Source organism: Lichenostomus cassidix, chromosome 17 (assembly GCF_008360975.1).
Source record: "Lichenostomus cassidix isolate B80296 chromosome 17, HeHo_3.0, whole genome shotgun sequence".
NCBI classification, from domain to species: Eukaryota; Metazoa; Chordata; class Aves; order Passeriformes; family Meliphagidae; genus Lichenostomus; species Lichenostomus cassidix.
The window spans coordinates 6721090-6740924 of NC_139497.1; the positions used below are offsets into that span (position 1 = coordinate 6721090).

At 45.8% G+C, this 19835-nt stretch overlaps 1 protein-coding gene across 1 annotated transcript in view; it reads left to right on the forward strand.

The window, feature by feature from the left end:
* The window catches only part of BRINP1 (BMP/retinoic acid inducible neural specific 1), an 84141-nt gene that overhangs the window by 55115 nt on the left and 9191 nt on the right, over window positions 1–19835 (forward strand). Inside the window, exons 3-6 of the mRNA XM_085077203.1 lie at window positions 3340–3530; window positions 8806–8975; window positions 10234–10339; window positions 16524–16760. Of these exons, the coding sequence (XP_084933329.1) occupies window positions 3340–3530; window positions 8806–8975; window positions 10234–10339; window positions 16524–16760 (704 nt within the window). The remainder of the gene's footprint in view (window positions 1–3339; window positions 3531–8805; window positions 8976–10233; window positions 10340–16523; window positions 16761–19835) is intronic.

The following is a 19835-nucleotide window of genomic DNA, read 5'->3' on the forward strand; positions in this document are numbered from 1 at the left end:
CTGGGTGGGGAAAATCTCCTTCACTGTGAAGGAATAGATTCTGCTCAGGGCTCATCTGCTGCATGAATGGGGATTGGGATTGTCAGGAAAGGCTGAAGATATGACAGTGATTCCTGTCAAACTCCTGCTTTTGCCTCCTGCCAGGGGTGCCATGAGGTGATGTGGGACCTGATGTAAAAAATGGTCCCATTTTGCACACGTTGTTTACCAAATTTTCATTCTCCTTTCCTGCCTTCTCCCACGTCCATTACCCACCTCTTCCCCATCCATGGTCCCAGTTTGCCCTGTCCATCTGCTCACCCTGAATGGAGACACTCCCAGGGCTTGGGTGTCGATAAATCACAGAACTCCAGAATGGTTTGGGGTGGAAAGGACCCTAAAAATCATCTCATCCCACCCCATGCCATGGGCAGGGACACATTCCACCATCCCAGGCTGCTCCCAGCCCTGTCCAACCTGGCCTTGGACACTGCCAGGGATCCAGGGGCAACCACAGCTTCCCTGAAGGAGAATAAGGATCAATACCTGACCACCTGCATGTTTCAACTCAATGGTCTTTGCTGCTAAATTATCCATTCCAAAGCAGCAAAACCAAACCCTCTGTACTTTATTGGGAACATGAAACATTCCCTCAGCCCATTCTGAAGCCGTGCTGGCTCTGGAGTGCTCTGGTCCCTCCTGGCTTTATGGATACTGCAGGAAACAGGAATCTGAATGTGTGCTTGAGTTTTACAGGAAGCAATAATCGTCTCTTTGGAGAGGAAGCACAGATGGCATTTTTCCTGTGCTCACGAGTTATGATCTTTCTGATGGGAACATGGGCATCTCTGTTTATTACACAACCTTGCCTGTCTTGGAGCATCCAGCTCTGCCTCTTCCCATGCAGGGCAACTGCTGAAGGGACTATTCCTTCTTCCAAGGGGATTTCCTTGTACAGCAAGCTGTGGGATTGAAGCTCTAATCTGGAATGATTACAGCAACCTCTCTGTAGTGACAGAGAGCAACTATTTGTCTTTACTTTCAGGGTTTTATCTATCATTAAAATCAACTTTTACACAAATCTGGGACAGCAGAGGAAACACTCTGCTCCATGCAGGGAGTACATTGGTGATGTACTTGTTATCTACAGACAACTTTGGAGGCAATGGTCTGTTTCAGTCACTCCTGGTGTTGAGATGCTGGTGTATGGGGGTTTTTTTGGCCTTTTGACTGAGGTTTCTCTGGGAAAGATGGATGTTTCTGCAGATCTCAAGGATTGACACTAATGACTCTTGTAACATAATAAGAGGTGTGTTTTGTTTTGGCATTTTGACTTGGCTTGTGGAAGCAAGGAGCTGCAGAGAGGGCATTAGCTCAGGTGTAAGGGGATATTTTGAGGTAAATAGCTGGCACTTCACTATTTTGATGAATGCAACTGCTGTTAGGCAGCCTGGGGTGTTGTGAAGGGCCCAATCAAAACAAATACCTGCATAATTACATTAATTCAAATAACCTAACACACACAGAGTGGACTGAATGGAGAATCAACCCAGGTGGAAAAGACCTAGTTTGTGATCCTGGCTTTGCAACTGAGGCTCCTAAATCTGCCTGTGTGTCAAGGTCTCTGCCAGCCAGGTGGGGTTGTCACACTGGGTGACACACAGTGATGGGCAGTGATGTCTCAGTGCCAGGTGTTGACATTCCTGCTTTGCACTGGGTGTTGTGGATTACTCCACAGATTTGACCCCAGGATCCTGCTGAGAATGCCAAGTCTATCTGAAGAAATATTCTTTTATTAGTTCTTGGGTTATAGCTTGAGCTGGGAGGCTCCAGAGAGGTACCCCTGCCCCACTTAATACCTTGCAATGATAGCTGCACCATCCAAACACCCAATCCTCAAATCAAACCCCAAATCCTTAATTCTGATCAAGTGGTCTGATCAGAACTCCCCACACCACTGGGCATCATGCTCAGCTTATAGAGCTGAGGAAGAAGGAGGAAGGGAGGATATGCAGAGTGAGGGATTTTCTTCCTCAGTCACTGTGAAGGAGTCCTGGGGATGGCAGAACTCCAGACTGGGATGGGGAGTGGGGAAAGAATTCCTTGGTTTGGTTTGCTTTACTTTGCTTTCCTGTGTAGTTCTTTATCTGCTAAACTGTTTATCTCAGCTCAGGAGTTCTCTCATTTTCACCCTTCTGACTCTCTCCCCTCCCTGGGAGCAGTGAGTGGCTGCATGGATGAGTTGCCAGCTGGGCAACCACACCACCTATAATCTAAATAAAATGTTTGTGCTAAACCCAAGTTACAGGAAAAAGGGAATGAAAAGTGACAGAGAAGCCTGTGAGTTGATGGTCTGGGAGATAGCTTAAGATAGAGCAGGTGCATTGTAGGAGAATGGGTATAAATAATATCCTTTCCTTTAAGGAAGGCCTTGCTCAATATTTTTCAAAGGACATTAATAGGTTTCTCATTTTTCAGGTGCTCAGCTGGTGATGTTTCAGAGGCCTGATTTTTAGATTGCAGGTGTGCAAGCTTTTCTCTCGGCATTTCCCTCTGCATCGTTTCAAAATGGATACCTGCAATAAAGAGCTGCTTTTGCAAACATTAACTTTATTTTTTTCCCCAGCTGCTCTCAGTTTAAAAGCATGGATTTGAGAACCACTTGGTTGGTTGTTTTTTGTTGTTGTGGTGTTGTGGTTTTTTTTAAACACAAACAAAAAGCAAACCCTCTGCTTTCACCTTGACCTCTGCTTATAACTGAATCCATCTTTTTACATGGTTTATCTCAAAAATTGTTTTCTACAATGATCTTTTGCCATACTCCTGGTGCTGAAAGATGAAGATGTTTGGAGAAAATGTGTCTCCTTCAGCTTTGTTTTGCAAAAGGTGGTAGGAAGGCTTGTGGGCAGCAGGGATGGAACAGTTTGGGCTAGAGCTGTGCTCGAACTGAGCAGCTCACCTGCTGACAGAGACCAGAATGAAACTCTGCTTTCATGGAGGTTTCATGGCTTCATTTTCTGGTTTCATGCTGCTTCATGGAGAAGTGTAAGACCCTAACGTGTGGGAGGGTGAAGGGACCAGCCTGCTTTTGTTTTAGGGAAGTCCAGCTCTCTGCCAGACACCTCTGATGGCTCCAAGGCCACCTCCTCACCAGTGTATGGTTATTGTGCAGTAATGTCTCACTTTTCCTCTTCTCCTCCCCTTTCCCTCTGTCCAGCCCTGTGGCCTCACATGTGTATCCATGTGGGGTTGTCCAACAGGATTTTCCCCTTCTCCACCCTCCTTCCCCACCCCAGTGCCTCTCCCTGCCCCTCCAGACTGGGAGCCTGACCCCTGTTGTGTTCCTGTGTTGTGGCACAGGGAGTTTGCCCGTTGGAAGGTGAGGAACACAGCCATTGAGAGGAGGGACCTGCTCCACAACCCACTGCCCCTGATGCCTGAGTTCCAGAGGAGCATCCGCCTGCTGGGCAGGAGACCCACCACGCAGCAGTTCATCGACACCATCATCAAAAAGTACGGCACCCACATCCTCATCTCTGCCACCCTGGGAGGTAGGTGACAACCAGGGCTGCTCTCTGGCAGGGGTGGTGCTGGTGGGGTGGTGGAGGTACTGGGCAGGGCTGGAGATGTGCCCAGTTTGGTGGGGAGGTCCTGGAGCGAGGCCAGCAGAGCTTGGATGATGATGGGGGGAGTGGAGAATCTCTTGAGAGGGAAAACTGAGGGATTGGGGCTGTTGGGAAGTGATGACTGAGGGGAGACCTTGTTAATGAGTGTAAATATCTAAAGGCGGTGCCAGGAGCATGGCCCAGGCTCATCTTGGTGGTGCCAACCACAAGGACAAGAGGAACAGGCAGTTAGCAATGCTCAGGAAGTTCCACCTGGACATGAGGAAGAATTTTCCTGGCAGCATTGGAACAGATTGCCCAGAGAGGGTGTGGAGTTTCCCTCACTGAAGATATTCCAGAACCATCTAGATGCAATCCTGTGCCCTGTGCTCTGGGATGGCCCAGCCTGAGCAGGGAGGTTGGACCAAAAATCCCACTGGGCTCTCTTCCAATCTGAGCCACCCTATTTCTGTGAGAACATGGTGATGCAGTGAGGGATGAAAACAAACGCAGGAGGAAAAACATCCTTTCTTGCTGGAACTGGAGGAATTTTAAAGAGCTCCAGGAAAAGGGAGTTGAAGGAGTTGGGCAGGGAGTGTGAGGGGAGGGGAAGAGATGGCCAGAAGGCCTGTGCTGAATGCATTAACATGGAGCAGACTTTTGGAAAAACAGCAGTTCAGTAAAATACAAAATGTATTGTGTATGCAAGGGCTGCAGAGAGGTCTGTGTGAGCACAGGATGTGTCAGGGACAACATCAGAGAGAGCCCTGTAGGGCCATGAACTGCTGGGCAGGCACTGCTGGGGTGCTGCAGGAACATTTGGAATAGTGGCTATTGAACACTGGAGGGGTGAAAATCAGCAGCTCCTATTGATATTTGCTCCTGGCTCTTTTTCCCCACACTCTGCATTATTTTCACTGTTCTTTTCCCCCTTTGGGGTGTGCCTTTCTTTCATGTAAATGCTTTTCTTCCAAGAACTATGTGTGAGAAGGATTCTGCAGCAATAAAGGCTCAATTTTACTTCAGAATTTGTTTTTGTAGCTCCTTCTGATGCACCTCACCTCCAGCCTTGCCACATTGCTGCATTTGTGGTGAACTTTGAGGAATTTCTGGCCATCTGTGTGTTCCCAGAGCATTCTGCAGACACTGGGATGAGATGAGATGAGATGTGTGCATATGATTCATGCACAAATCGGGTGGTAGGTGAATTGGACCAGCTCCCCTGAAGTCAAATGGCCTCTGCTGTGGCAATGTCCTTCAAAGGTCCTCGGGCTGCTCTTCCAGTCCAGGCTCCCAAACCAGTCCATTCCATCAGCAAGAAATGTGAGAAAAAGGTTTCCAAGCATTGAAGAGCACAAATGACTGCTTTCATCAGGCCTTAATGAAGTCTGGGTAAAGATAAACTGCTTTTTATTGAGGAATTCACTTTTCAGGACCATGTTTTACAGAGCCCAAGACAGCCAAGTAAAGTGAGATTATTTTTTCTTTGTGAGTTTACTTTTTTTCCCATCGACATTCCTCTTTTTCTTGCCACTCACATCCGTGGAAATTTGAAATAAGAAAGATCTTTGATGGTAAAATATATTTTTAATTTTGCCTGGGTGAGGTTGTAAATTATTCACAGGGGCTTGTTTCTCCTCCTGATTTTACAACACAACAACTTTAAATATGCAGAGACTTGTAATGAGAACTGGTGTTGGAGGGGAGAGCTAAATGCTCCACCAGCCCCGAGCATGGTGAGCAATGGCAGGGAGGAAAAAAGGATTTATCTTGGCAATGGGAAAACGTAGCTGGAGCTGGGCATGCATTATGCACGGAGGACACGCTCTAATCACAGTCTGTGGGCTAAACAAGCTCTCTGGGACAGAAAACCAGACATTTCCTGGCCCAGAAGCTCTCCCAGGACCTGCTGTGTCCTCAGCAGAGCTCCAAGTGCTCCTGCCCCGGGTTGCAGTGGTTTGTAGCTCAGCCTGGTGTCTGGGGGTGGCAGACGAGTGACAAACACGCAGGAATTGCCTGGCTTTGAAACGCCAGCTGCTGCTTGGCCCCCGGAGGGTGGGAGGTGGAGCTGCACCTGAGCACAGCAGCGATTTTCACACCTGGCCACGGGAGGGACAGATCTGCTGCCTTTCAACCCCCCCAGAGCCCAGTAAAACCCAGCTCTGCTCCAGTCTGGCTCTGCCAAGGCACTGGGGAAGGGTCACTTTGAGGGCAGCCACCCTCTGGGATGGAGCACACAGAGCTCAGAGGCAATTTTCAGGAAAAGCCCTCAAGGAAAAACAACTTTGAACATGGCATCTGCTTAATAAAGGGGAAATTAGGACTTAATAATGCAGCAGAAGTCTGTTAACCTCTCCTGATCCAAGAGTTGCTTTCCCATGTGCCCCCTCCGTGGGGATGCTCTGCTTTTCCAGCTACACAAAATAGATTTCCAGCAGCAGTGTTCCTGGTCAGCTCCCCCAAATCCTTCAGGAATAGCATCAGAGCTCTCTGTTTTCTTCCTTTGGAGGAAAAAAATGACAGCTTTTGTGGGGAAAACACTGATCCCACTGCCCCAGAACACAGATCTTCTCTTCTCTTCTCTTCTCTTCTCTTCTCTTCTCTTCTCTTCTCTTCTCTTCTCTTTCTCTTTCTCTTTCTCTTTCTCTTTCTCTTTCTCTCTTCTCTCTTCTCTCTTCTCTCTTCTCTCTCCTCTCTTCTCTCTTCTCTCCTCTCAGTGCCTGGTTTGTGTTCTGTGGGACCAAAGCCAGCAGGACATCTCCTGGTGATGTGACACCAAAACCTGATGTGATTCCACCTTCCTGCCTGCCCTCTGGCCAAGGCATCTCCAGCCTCAGCATTCCTCTAGGGAAAACGAGCCAGTCTGGAATGAAAAAGTCCTGATTTTTGTGCCTTGGCTATTAATACAAGGCATGATATTTTTCCAGAAAAAGCTGGTTTTTTTCCAGTTGTTGGTGGGATTGATGAACAGTTGATGGCTGTGAATTGTAGCTAAGGGGAGAATTATCCCAGGTTTTCCTTCTCCTGCCACAGCCTCACAAAATGGTGGCAAAGCCTCATTTCTCATTTCTCTCTGCTGCAACTCCTTGCAGTTAAATTCTTCTGTTACATGAGAGATCCAGAACTTCTGGTTCAAAATACACTTTCACCCTCATCCAGCCTCATCAGGGCAAATGAGTTAACTCACGAAAACTGACAAATTTCCTTCAAATCCCCCTGAAAATCACAAAGAGATGAAACCTTAAAATGCATTGGGAGTGGTCAGTGCAGTGCCCACTGCTCCTCACACCAATCACAGTTATTTTATTTATTTTATTTTTATTATTATGCCTTGCTGGCTGTTTGTTGCATTCACCTGTTGTGTCCCAGCAGATAGAGGGGGTTAAATCCTCTGGAATTTGGGTTAACTTTGTTTGTGTGGACAGAGACTGATGTGGCAGAGCCTTGATCCCTGCCAAGGTCTCCCCACAAGCTCAACACAGAGTAATGTTAATGGTGATAAAGGAAATCAAAGTTGGTCATTTCCCAGGGAAAGTGTGTGAGAGGTGACAACGATGATATTGTTACTAGCACAGCTTTGATTGTGGTCAAAGGCTACTGTTATTTTAAAGAAAATATTAAAGACAAAGTTTTACATGCCAAACCTTTCCACCTAGCTCCCCGGAAGCCAATTTAAAGATTTCAGCTGATCAGTTCTTCTGATGAAAAGTACTTTCTTACCACCAAAAAAAAAAAAAAGAAAAAAAAAAGAGGAAAAAAAAGTCCGTTTTTCAACTCAAAGCCAAAGGCTGAATCCTCAATATAACTATTGCTTGAAAAACTGAAATCTAATAAAAATATTTTGATTTTCAGCCAGAATATTTTTGGTTTGTTTTCAGGCACTTGGCTTCCAGATAAAAGCTGGAAAATTTCCAGGGAAAGAGAGGGGGAGGGCTTGCTGGGATTTTGGGTTATTTTTTTCATGTTTGCAATAAAAGAAATAATTTGGACGAATCAAACAACTTCAGCTAATAAGAATTTTAAAGAAAAATAAGTCCTTGTTCTCTTAAAAAAATCATGCAAAGATGATGAAGAGCAAAATATTTTTTGGCCTTGCAAGTGATGGTACATTTTTTTTGACCATGCCAGAGGCAGTGTGTTCATCAGTGGTTCATCTTTCCAATCAGAACAAGCACCATTCTTCTCACTAAGAGAGTTATGTAGGAATGGCACATTCCTGCCATAGTTATGTCTTCTCTTCGTTTGTTAAAATCCAAGTTTGGTGTGTTAAGGGTGCAGGATGGAATTCCACCTTTTCAGACCTCTGACAGTGCCAGCCTTATGTTAAGAATGAACTGGATTTTAATGTGCCTTGTCCAGCATAAATTGAATTCTAGGTAAATATTCCTTCTCAGCTTCATGTGCTTTTCAGATATATTTTGTTCCATTCAGGTTTCTGGATGTTTATCAGCTCTTAACTGTTTCACTCCCAAAATCTCTGTGGTTGCCAGTTCAAAATCACCTGCTTTTGTCTCTTTTTTTTGTACAATATTCTTCACTCTCTGCCTAAATTCCCTGAATGAGACTCTGGGAGAGGAAAGAAGGGTGATTAGTTTACATTAACTTTCCTATTTGCTCTTCCCTGTGATTACTTCTATTCACTCAGCCCCTTTCCCTCCTCCTTTTGCAAGTCCACTGGAAGCTGAAGAGACCCAACTAACATTTCTTTGTCCACTCTACCCACCTACACAATTATTTTCTATTTGCAATCACCATTTATTCCTTCCAGAAACCAGGTCAGACAGAGACTTGCATGAAGTGGGATCTGCCTGTCAGGTGTGCATCATTCTGGAGGCACAGAGAGAATGCTCCTCCAGTGGGACAGATGGGGTCAGTCCTCTCTGGAAGTTGTGGCAAAGATCTGCTGGCTAAAAAATGCCAAAAATGTTGTCCCCTCAATTCAGTGGAGCTGCTTTGCTTGTCTGGTGGACTTGGCAAAGATCTGCTGGCTAAAAAATGTCCAAAATGCTGTCCCCTCAATTCAGTGGAACTTCTTGACTTAGCTGGTGGACTTGGGCTTTCTCTCTGAGCAGAGGAGATTCCTGTACATCCCCTGGTGCTGGTGAGGAAGGGCTGATTCCTCCAAGAGTGCTTCAGACTTTTCTTTCTTCAGGTGCAGCAGATGCCACACTTGCTCCTGTTAAGCCTGGCAGCCTGAAATCTCCTTTTCTCTCTGCTGCAGGAGAGGAGGCCTTGACCATGTACATGGACAAAAGCCGCCTGGACAGAAAGTCAGGAAACGCCACCCAGAGCGTTGAAGCTTTGCACCAGCTCGCCTCCTCCTACTTTGTAGACCGTGATGGCACCATGAGGAGACTCCATGAGATCCAGATCTCTACCGGAGCAATCAAGGTACCACATCTTGCCTTGGGAAGAGGAGAAACACTGTGTGCCCAAATGGGTTCTCTAGGGATTTGAGGCAGGGCTGTGCTGGTCTGATGTCTTCTTTGATCACAAGTTGTTTCGTTCCCAGGGTTAGTTTTTCTCTTGTTCAGTTGAAGAATTGATTTCCCCAGGGCCACTAATATCTGGAAAAAGGTGGGCATTCAGTGGTTATGTAGGGTAGGAGGATTCCACTAAATGTGACAGTGACTTCTGGAAGGGAGAGAGGGAGCAGAGGACCCAGATCAGTGATGGAGGCTGGAAGGGAAAGGCAGGTCTGTGAAATGAGCAGCCCTGTGCCACCTAGGAGTGTTTGTCTCCTGTGGGTGTAAGGCTGCAAAACATCTCTCAGCTGAATTTGCTACAAGAAAAGGTGAAAAACTCAGTGTGGCATTACTGAGGCATCTGGACTGAAACGGACTGAGAGACAGCTTGGGGGTTGCAGCAGGAAGGAAGGGAAGCTGCTCAGAGAATACAAAATAAGGAAAATGGCTCTGCAGACAAAGGCTGCCTTCTCTGAAAGCAATCATCCTCCACTGGGCAGGGATTTTATTGTTGCTGAGTTCACTCCAGGGAAGGTGATGTGGATGGAGTCGTCATTGTTAGCCATTTCTGAAAGGTTTCAGCTCTCGTTATTGTTCTGTGCAGTCTCATGGCTGAGTCTGTTCCCTTCTGGATGGGAAATTGTATTGAGATATTGAAACAGTGACAGCAGATAATCACCCGTGGTGAATTCCGGAAGGGCAGCTCTCCTCCATGGCTGGAAACCAACAGCAGCAGCACTGCAGGTCATCTGTGCCTCCATCTATCCTCAGCACAGGGCTGATGTTCACAGCTGCTCTGGGAGCACCAGCCACCACTGAGGGCTGGCAATCCATCTCTGCTTCTTGCTTTCCAGCAAGAGAAGCCAGGGAATAATTCCTCTACGGGCTTCTGATGTTCTCCAGTGGAGATCCTCTATGAGAAGCATCAATCTGCAGGATCCTGTTGCCAAGCCCAGAATAACCTGCAGCTCCCTGAAGGGAGCAGGCACAATTCATTCTGATTTTTCAGCTTGCAACAGCACCGAACATTAGCTGTGTCTCTGCAGGGTGGGGCATTTTTTCCCAATTAGGGAAGATGTGTTTGGGGCGACAAGGAGTCCTTGAATTAAAGGATTTAAAAAGCATGGGGAAGGTGGGGTGCTGCAGTCAGAGGAAACATTCTCTCTTTTCTGCCCCCTCTGTAGGTAACAGAAACTCGGACTGGCCCCCTGGGCTGTAACAGCTACGACAATCTGGACTCTGTGAGTTCTGTCCTTCTGCAAAGCACTGAGAGCAAACTCCACCTGCAAGGTAGGGCTCAGGAGCCAGGGAGGGGGTTGGAAATGGGAGAGGGGTGCCCTTTTTCTGAGCCTTTCCCCCTCTTCTCTTTGCTGGGATTCTGCCTTGGCTGGAAGCTCCCTGAAGCTCCTGGCTGCTTCACATGATGCTCAGCTGAGCAGAGCCAGGGCTGACCTGGTGAAGTGTCTGAGTGCCCTCTGACACTGAATTTTGATGGACTTCTGTGCATGATACACACACCAACATTAAAAAATAAACGTGCCCTCTTCCATCAATGCTGAAGGAGAATTCTGCCCACGTCTCGCCGTCCCTCCCGAATTGCTGATTTGTCTAAGAGGTTTGCAGATCAGCTTTCGGGACTCTCTAATGACCATAATCTTTGGAAAAAGTCACAGAGGTTTTATTTGGATGCTAGAAGCCATGGCTTCAGTCCCAGCTGGGGAGCTAGTCCAGAAGTCAACAGATAGAGGTCATGGCTGAATTAATAAATAAATACATGCTGGTTAGCAAGAAGTCAACTTCAGTAGAAGGAGCAAATTCACTGGGCATGTAATTTACGAAGGTTATTCCCAAGTTTTTGACAAAATAAGGAAATGTGGGATTTAATTGCTCATTTGCCCAGATGGTTTTATTTCTGGAATCCTTGTACTTGCACAAATTTTAATTTTTCAGATGAATGGGCTACATTACATCTTCCGCTTTGAGTATAATTTGGCAAGTGCTGTTTTAATCTTTGGTTTCACAGAAACTGGGTTTCATTTACCAAGTAATGTTGTGGATATAATATTATTGTTGTTATTATTTGCCTTTAAAAATAATAGGCAGGTTGTTTTCACTGTGCTGGTGATTATCCAAATCACTGAGTTCTGGTTCTTACCTAATTAACAATGAGCAGTTTGAGGGTTTTTGTTTTACACTGTGATGATGGCTGCTGGTAACGAAAACCCAAGGATGACACGTGAGATAATGGGGGAAGCAGCTAAATCAGCAGGCAGCTCAGGTTATAGGCAGACAAGTGGGTAAATCAATAGACCTCTATTGGTTATCTGATCCTACAAGAGAGGAGATAAACCAAGGGAGGGGGAAGGAGGTGGAGGAAGAGGGAAAAGTTGGGAGAGAGAGGGGATTTGAAGATGATGAGGCTGTGATTTCTGATGGGGTCAACAATATGTGGATTTCATGAAGCTCCATGGCTGAACATGTGGAGAGAACACAGCCAAGCCAGGGAGACAGAGAGGGAAGAGAGGAAGGCATGAGCTCTTCCTGATAGAACAAAGTGACCTTTAAAGCTCCACCTGAGTTTTGTACCTAATCTGGAGTGCAGTTCTTGGGATAATTACCCAAGATCCTTCCTCTGCTCTGAGAGGCCTCATTAGGAATTAGTCACAGGGCTGCAGCAGGTAATGGATCGTGACCAACTCTCCTCTGATCTGATTAGCAGCCGAGCATGAGCTGCTGACAGAAATCCATGTTGCTGCCTTCGTGTCCCTCCAGCTCCCAGCCTGGCTCAATAAAAGAGCAGCTCCTTCGTGCCAGGGAGAATTTCTCTCTCTGAGCTTGCTGCCCCCCAGCCCTGGGAGCTGGGGTTTCACAGCTGGGAGAGACAACAGGTGGAAGGTGGCACTGAGTGACAAGGGTGGCACTGAGTGACAAGGGTGGCACTGGGTGACAAGGTGGTGATCAGCCAAAGGCTGGGCTGGATGGTCTGGGTGGTCTTTTCCAACCTAAATGATTCCATTTGGACAGGTTCTCCATCCTGAGATTTCAGGGGAGGACAGCACAGAATGTCTGGTGCTGCACTTGTGGTTGCTGGGGCAGAAAAAATCCACTAATTTATAAACCAGGATCCTCATGGGCTTAGCATGCATGACATGCACTGGGGTAAATATATAAATATAAATATATGTACAATATTTGTCACAGAGAGCAGAAGGTCTCCCTTTCCCCAGCACTCCCTGGAGCAGGATCCCTGTGGTGATGCAGGGCAGGACGCCAGCAGCTCTACAGCAGTGTGGTGATAAATGGGAATTTTTGATCCCTGGACAAGTGTCCTGGGCTGAAATTGGAAAATTTAACTGAAAAAAAGCAACACTTTGAAAAATTTCAGGAAATCCACATTTCAGAGTCATGTCCTCTTGTATCAATGCTTTTATTGATAGTGTATTTCAATATGGGAGCATAGCACTATTTCAGTGAGGTAAAATCCTTCTGTGATGTTCTAAACATTGCAAAACAGGAAATGTTGCATATCAGGTAGTTTGTTACATCAAATATGCTCATATATTACAATACCATACATAACACATAATGTTATATACAATACGAATAAAATATTAAATATATTATATTACTATATTTAATATTATGTTGTCATATATGGGTAGATACATTTATATATTATATATATATAACTACAAAGGGAGATATATTATAGACCTAAATAATAGGTATGGTAGCATAACATTAGAATTTACATTACAATTACTATTAAAGCTCTTTTCGAGATGGGCAGAACAGTAATGACCAAAATGGGCAGAACAGTAATGACAACACAAAACATTTCAGCTTTTCAGTGCAGTGAAATGAGGGAGTAGGAAAAAATACATTTAGAAAGTCAAAAGTGCTTTTGGAGTCAACATGCTCTCACAAAATGCTTCAATGAACCTGCATTTTCAACAGAGAACTCTTCTGTGGAAAATGTTTCAAATAGCTCTAATTTAGAGCTGGGGAAATTTACCTCTTTTAATGCAGGAAGCCTTTTATATACAGTCTAAAGCCAAACATCTCTCTCTAATAGTTTTTCTAGGTGAATTAAGGACATGTTCCCTTGTCAGACACTTCATATTCTGCCTGTAGTTGTCTAAGATAAACCTATACCAAATCTGTGCTGCTCTTCATTTTTAAAGAGGAAATTTATGCTTTAGCAAGTGATGGAATTCCTCCTCTGATCAATAAGTAACCTTCAAAACTAAGATATTCAAGTCAGCAGCAAACTTACCTTGGGCAATCTATTATCAGCTCCTGAGGCTGCTGTTGGGAATGAACCCATTTCTTGTGCCCCTGCCTTGGACTGAGGGATACTCCTCATGAAAATCATTCAATATCTCCATTTTTAAGACCAGCTTGCTCCTCTTCTTGGCTGCTGACATGAGATTGCTTCATTTAATAGAAAACAGTGAAAAAATGAATATATATATATATATATATATATATAATGTTTGAAATACCCAAATAAATTTCTTAGAGAACAAAACAGCATTTGGGATATTTTATCAGGGTTGTAGCTGGCAGCAGGGCTTTCCCAGCTAGCACAAGCAGCTCTGGGGCTGTTATATTCCTTGGGATTTCAGCTTTCCTGCTTCACAGGTAGCCACTGAAGCACCCAGAGCAGTGGTCTCAAAAGATTGGTGCCACCTGTGCTTTGCTGACAACCATAATCCACTGAATTCCAGCAAAATTTGGTCCCTGGGCTTGGGATAGGACTGCACATGAAGGGGAGGATGCCAGGACTGGGTGAGATGCTGCTGGCACAGTGCTTGTAAGATCTCTTGCTGAGATCTGATCACAGAGATGCTCAAAACTAAACCAAAACCATGGATATGGATCTGCCCTTGTCTGGGTATGATGAGGAATCGCTGAATATTTATGTGTATATATATATATATCTATAAAGGTACTTCTGTGAAAGCAGAATACAGCTGAATTTCAGTAACACTGATTTCTTCCACGAGGAAATTCCTAGCTGGAAGATGTGAGTTGCATGTAATCCCTACAGCATTTTTGAAACTCAGGGGGTTGTGTTTGGAGTGAGCAAAATCGTGGCTGGATTAGGGTGTTGCTTGTGCAAACCCAGCTCTGAGTGTGTGCTTCTTGAGAAATGCTGCAGGTAACTGATGGATTCCAGCAAAACTGCTTTCCTGATGGAGTTAAGGATTTATATAAGTGCATTGTTGAGTTGGTGCTCAGTGTACAGAGACATCTGATTGCCCCTTAAACATGATATTCTTTCTTACAAGAGGAGATTACCTTGGAAATGTTATTTTTTTTTTCTCAGAAACCATGAGTTTTATGGCCAAAAAACAAGTATGCATGTGGAGCACTGCAGAGTTAAAATATGTTGTGTTTTGGGGATTACAGGATATTCATGTTTCTGCATCTGCTGGGATGCACAGTGGATGTCCCCTGCAATGGGAAGTCCTTTCCCTGAAACCTCAGTTGCTTTTTTCACCCCTATTCCTTCCAGAAAAAAAACAAAATCAAAATCTCCAAAGGATCATTTGTAGCTGGGACCAAACAGCTTGTTGTGCTTTATCCAAGTTAAAATTCAGAGAAACCATGGAGAACTGAAGAGCCTGAGGTCATTTGATCATATTCAAAGAGCCAGAGCAGGTTGCTCCTCCATGAAGCAGAGTGGAAAAATGTGTTCATGGGACTTGGACCATGAATGAGGAGTCAATGCACATCGAGAAGTCCAGCTCTGCTCTCATGTGTGCTTGAAAGCTCACTGAGTACAGCTGCCCTTGGGCTCTTCAGACCCATTTGTGGAACAGTTCTCCAATAGCACTGCACTTTCATTCCATCCTGAAGGAAAGTCTTGGATCCTGGCAGGTGGCACCAGCCCTGATGTCATCAGTGTGAGGGTTTGACAAGGGACCATCCCTCTCTGGTTGTGGTTTCAGATAAATAGTGGAATTTCAGAATGGTTTGAGTTGAAAGGGACCTTAGACATCTTCTCTTTCCACCCCCTGCCATGGGCAGGGACAGCTTCCACCATCCCAGGGTGCTCCAAGCCCTGTCCAACCTGGCCTTGGACACTTCCAAGTGTCTTTCACAGCCTCCTGAGCCCCCAGACCTGCTCTTCCATGGGACCTCTTGAAGGCTGAGGTCTCTCTCTGGATCCAGAAGCAAAAGGGCAGTGGGGCTCCCAGAGTCACCACCCGCTGTTTTTCTCTTATCTGAGGTGCACACAACCCATCAGAGATGGGCCTGCCCTCCTGAAAGGGGTCACAGCCCTTTCTGCCATTCCTGCCCACTCTCATCCTCTGAATTATTGTCTGATTTCCATTCCACTCCAGCGAGCTGTCAGGCAGGGCTGCGGTAATTCAGCGCAGCAGAAACACAAACAGATGGGTAATTGACCCGCGTGCCTTCATTACACCGGGGTTCATCGTGGCTCTGCAGGCCATAAACTCCTTTCCCTGCCACTCCAAACTCCCTGGGCTGTTCCAAATGGGCTCCCTGAAAGGCTTGCTCAGAGTCCTTGTCCTCCTGCAGCACAGACACTGACAGGGGCTGACAGGCTGGGCTTGCCAGGTAGCAGCAAACAGCTGTGAATCCTCAGGGAGATCCACAGGGAGCCTGGAGGAGGATGGGATGGAAAACCATGCACAGGGCAAACACTGAAACTGTTCTGGTGTCCTCTGGTGCCTGAGTGAGGGTGCCTCACACTGATGGCTGCACAGATGGATGGAAACATGAACACTCACCACGGAGAAAGGGACGAGGGGAGAGATCTCCCAGCTCATGGAAATCTGCCAAGCACCACTGGAATCATTGGCACTAAATCCATTTGCACTTTCGTAGGATTTGGCAAGTGGCCTTCCTAGCAGGGAGTGAGCTGTGGAGGCTCAGGTGCCCAGCTCCTGGATTTATGCTGTGGGATCTGGGCACTTAACTCTGCAAGGGTCTTTTATAAATCCCCTCCCGTGTTTTTTTCCTTTCTTCTGTTTTCTGTTCTTTCTCTTTTTCCCCTTCAGTGTGTATTTTCCTTGTTTCTGTGGTACCAAACCCATTTAGTCACTCTCAAAACAGGTCAGAACAGCATAATTCTTGTTGTTTCTGAACTAGCACTTGGTTTCAGGGGACAAAAAACCCCACAGCTGGGAATAAGGGAGGCTTTGCATTCAGGGGATTTGTACCTTGCTGGGATCTGGGAATGGGATGAAGGGATTTTGGGGAGGGGTAAGCTACTTGTCACCCTTCTCCCACAGAGGAGATGGGCTCTGCTCTCAGCCAAATCACTGCTTGCACTGGAGGGATGCAATTTGTACCTTCCTTATTCATGAAAGCTTTTAATTCTCCATCACAACTTTCCCAAACTGATGATGACACAGGTCTTGAAAAGAGGAACAAACACCTGAAATGACTTATTGATTTACTTTTTTTCCCCGCCACAACCTTCTTCTTCCCTCTCCAGGTCTCCAGATCATCTTCCCTCAGTATTTACAAGAGAAGTTTGTCCAGTCTGCCTTGAGTTACATCATGTGCAACGGGGAGGGTGAATACATCTGCCGGGACAGCCAGTGCGGCTGCCAGTGCTCCGAGGAGTTCCCGCAGTGCAACTGCCCCATCACCGACATCCAGATCATGGAGTACACCCTGGCAAACATGGCCAAGACCTGGACAGAAGCCTATAAAGATCTGGAGAATTCAGGTAATTGAGCGAAACTCACTTTTTCCGTTCACGGCAGGTTGTGCAGGATAAAAATCTTCCCTCGGTGTAATGCTCTGGTTTGGGTAAAAAAATAGAGGCTGTTGGACACAAACCCAGGATCTTAGTCTTGAGGGAGTAACCTTTTTTTCCTCTATGAAACACACAGACAACAGCACAACCACACATGGAATTACATGTACAGGGATATTTTACATGGAAGTATTTTTTGGGTGAAAAATCTATTATTTCATACCAAACAAGCCCCAAATAATAGTTCCAAAAGTTTATAGAGAAACTTTCACAATATGAATGATACATAAACTGCTTTTCAGATTTGCATGAATGATTTATTCTGCTTTGGTGAAAGATAATTCTGACGGAGAGCACACAGGCCAGATGACACCTCCTTTGAGGCAGGGAGGAGAAGGGAAATGACTCCTCTCTCCTGCAGGGCAGTGTCTGCTGCTGGGAACATTTCTCTTCTCCCCTTTCTCCCCAGGTGAGGCTGGAGGTGTCAGCAGCTTGTTCCACGCTGATGCTGGCAGTGGTAGTGGTTTCCCCGTAGTAGGTGTGTTGTACTCACAGGATACACACTCTCAAGAGCCTGAGATTGGAAAGAATCAGTGAATTATATCCTTTAGCAAGGATCTGCCTGCCCTGAAGCCACACAGGCACCAAGCAGAATTTCATCAAGGACTTGTCCTCATCTCTTTCCATCTTAACCACCTCCTTTCCGACACATTTTCTCCAATGGTTATTGTCACAACTGCCCAGCTCTCCGTGTCAGGAAAGAAAACTGTGAGGAAAGGACCACCTAACTCGATTAAGGCAGAATTCTTCATTAGTTTTCTTTCTTTCTTCATGTTGAAGGTCACCTTAGCCCTTTTAAAGGCTGAGATTCAGCAGCCTGTGATTTCCTAGAAGAGCTGTTGAGGATTTGCTTCAGACATGTGGCTCCTGCTGGTGTTTCTGCTGCTGCACAGAGCCTTCTGTCCCACTCAGGCTGTCACCTTGGTGCTCAGCTGAGCAGTCAGAGGGTGGCTAATGGCCCAAGGCTAATGACCATCTTGCCCAGATCCCCCCATGTGCTCTGGGGCAGCTCCAGGAGCAGGGCACCAGCTGATGGGGTCAGGTGTGTTCTGTGAGTTTCTGTGGGTTCACAGAGGGCTGGGAAACACCAGGGCAAACCAGAAATGTGGATTTTCTGCCAGCTCAGGAGTACACAAGTGTACAAGGATTCCTGGCAGTGGCTGTCAGCAGAGCTGTGCCACTGGATATGTGTCACCAGTGAGTTCTGTCACAGGATCTTCACACATCCCACAAGTTGGGCACCACTCATCAACCCCTTCCCATCCCAGGGAATCTAACCCAGGCCCTGAGGAGGTGTGAACCCTGTGGAGAGGAGAGTTCCAGCCCCACAGTCTGTGTCCCTGTCCCACTCTGTCCTTGCTGCACTCCATCCAAGCACAGGCCGGGGTGGATAATTAAATTCAGGCTCCCTCCCCTTGAGATTTGAATGGGGGAAGGTGTTTTTCATTTGCCATGTTAAAGTGACACATTGCAGTGCAATTTCTGCCATATTCCACCCAGGGCTGGAGGCTTTTCAGGGCTAGATGGAGTGATTATCTTTATGTCTAAAGCTGCTGCATCTGATTCATCACTTTGTTGCATCATGCGTGAACTTATCCTTTGAGATGAAAGTTGCTATCACAAAAGACTGTAGTATTGGTGTTTTGCTTCTTTGTTTTAATAAATATTCCCAATAACTAGAGGATTTTCTTCATTATGAACAGCAGAGGAGAAATCTCTGATGACATCTGAAGGCTTTTCCAATAAAGTGGACTGAAAGGCACAGGAGTGCTCTGAAAGCAAATACAATTTTGCACAGGAAGCTACTGAGAGCCCAAAACATTTGTATTCTGCTTCTGGCCTGTGCTGGATCCTCTGTTAATTCGAAAAAATCGTGCTGGGTGAATCAGGAGTTGGTGTGATTGGGATAGTGTCTTCAAAGTCAAGGAGGCTGCAGTGAACTGAAGCTGCTTTGAATCAGCTCAGGAGTTTTTTTAGCCCTGTGCTTCACTGCTCATATGTAAATTGAGAAAAATAAAACTGCCTTATTCTTGGCATTTTAGAATGACTGGCCAAGAAAATCTGTGATTGTGGATTAAAACCCCACTGACTTTTAATTAAGTTGTTGGGTGGGGTTTCATTCGTTTGTTTGTTTTTCCAGACTATTGCTTTCTGACATAAATGGGATTTTTACAAAAAATCTTTTTAACACTAGCAAGAGGGAAGTTTCATCTGTGAGAGAGATGTCTGACCTGTCAATTCCCTGTGGTGCCACCTGTGCTGCTGAGTCATTGCCATGGGACTGCCTGAGGGATGGGGTGACTCTGCAGAAAGAGGGGCCAAGCTGCAGCATGTAGGTGTAATCCCAGCCATCAGCAAGGCTTTCTCTGCAGAGGAATAAAATAACCACAAATGCAAACAGACTTGTTAATTAATTGGAAATTCTCAGGGCTAAGAATGAACTGTTCCCAGAAATAAAGAATATCGCCATCCATACCGTTGGTTTCCAGGCAGTGTTATAAATAAATATAAAAAATGAAAAAACCATGTTGGTTTGAAAGTACTTTTTTTTTTCATCACCTTCATTTTAAACCACCCCATCCAGCTTTGATTTTGCCAGATTTGCTGCTCATTTGTTTTTCCCCCAACGTTGCACTGCGGTAGCAAAATGTGCACACTGCACCGAAATTCCTGCCTTGCCCGTCTCGATGAAAAATGTAGCACATTCATCATCAGAGGGAAAAGAGCCTGGGCTCCTGCACAAACAGGCTTTTGAGGAAATTGATTTATAAGGGGCGGGAAGCAAATGCAAGGCTTTTACTGCTGAAAGGTACCCGGAGTAATCAGCATGGTCAACAGAAGCAATTAGACGTGGTGATGGTTTCAGAGAACCAGGAACAGCACAGAGTGGGCTTTGGGGAGGAGAAGGGCACTGGAAGCAGCATTAAAACCAGAGTGAAAACCTGAGAGGTGATTTAGAACAAAAATCTTTGTTATCTTTGGGGG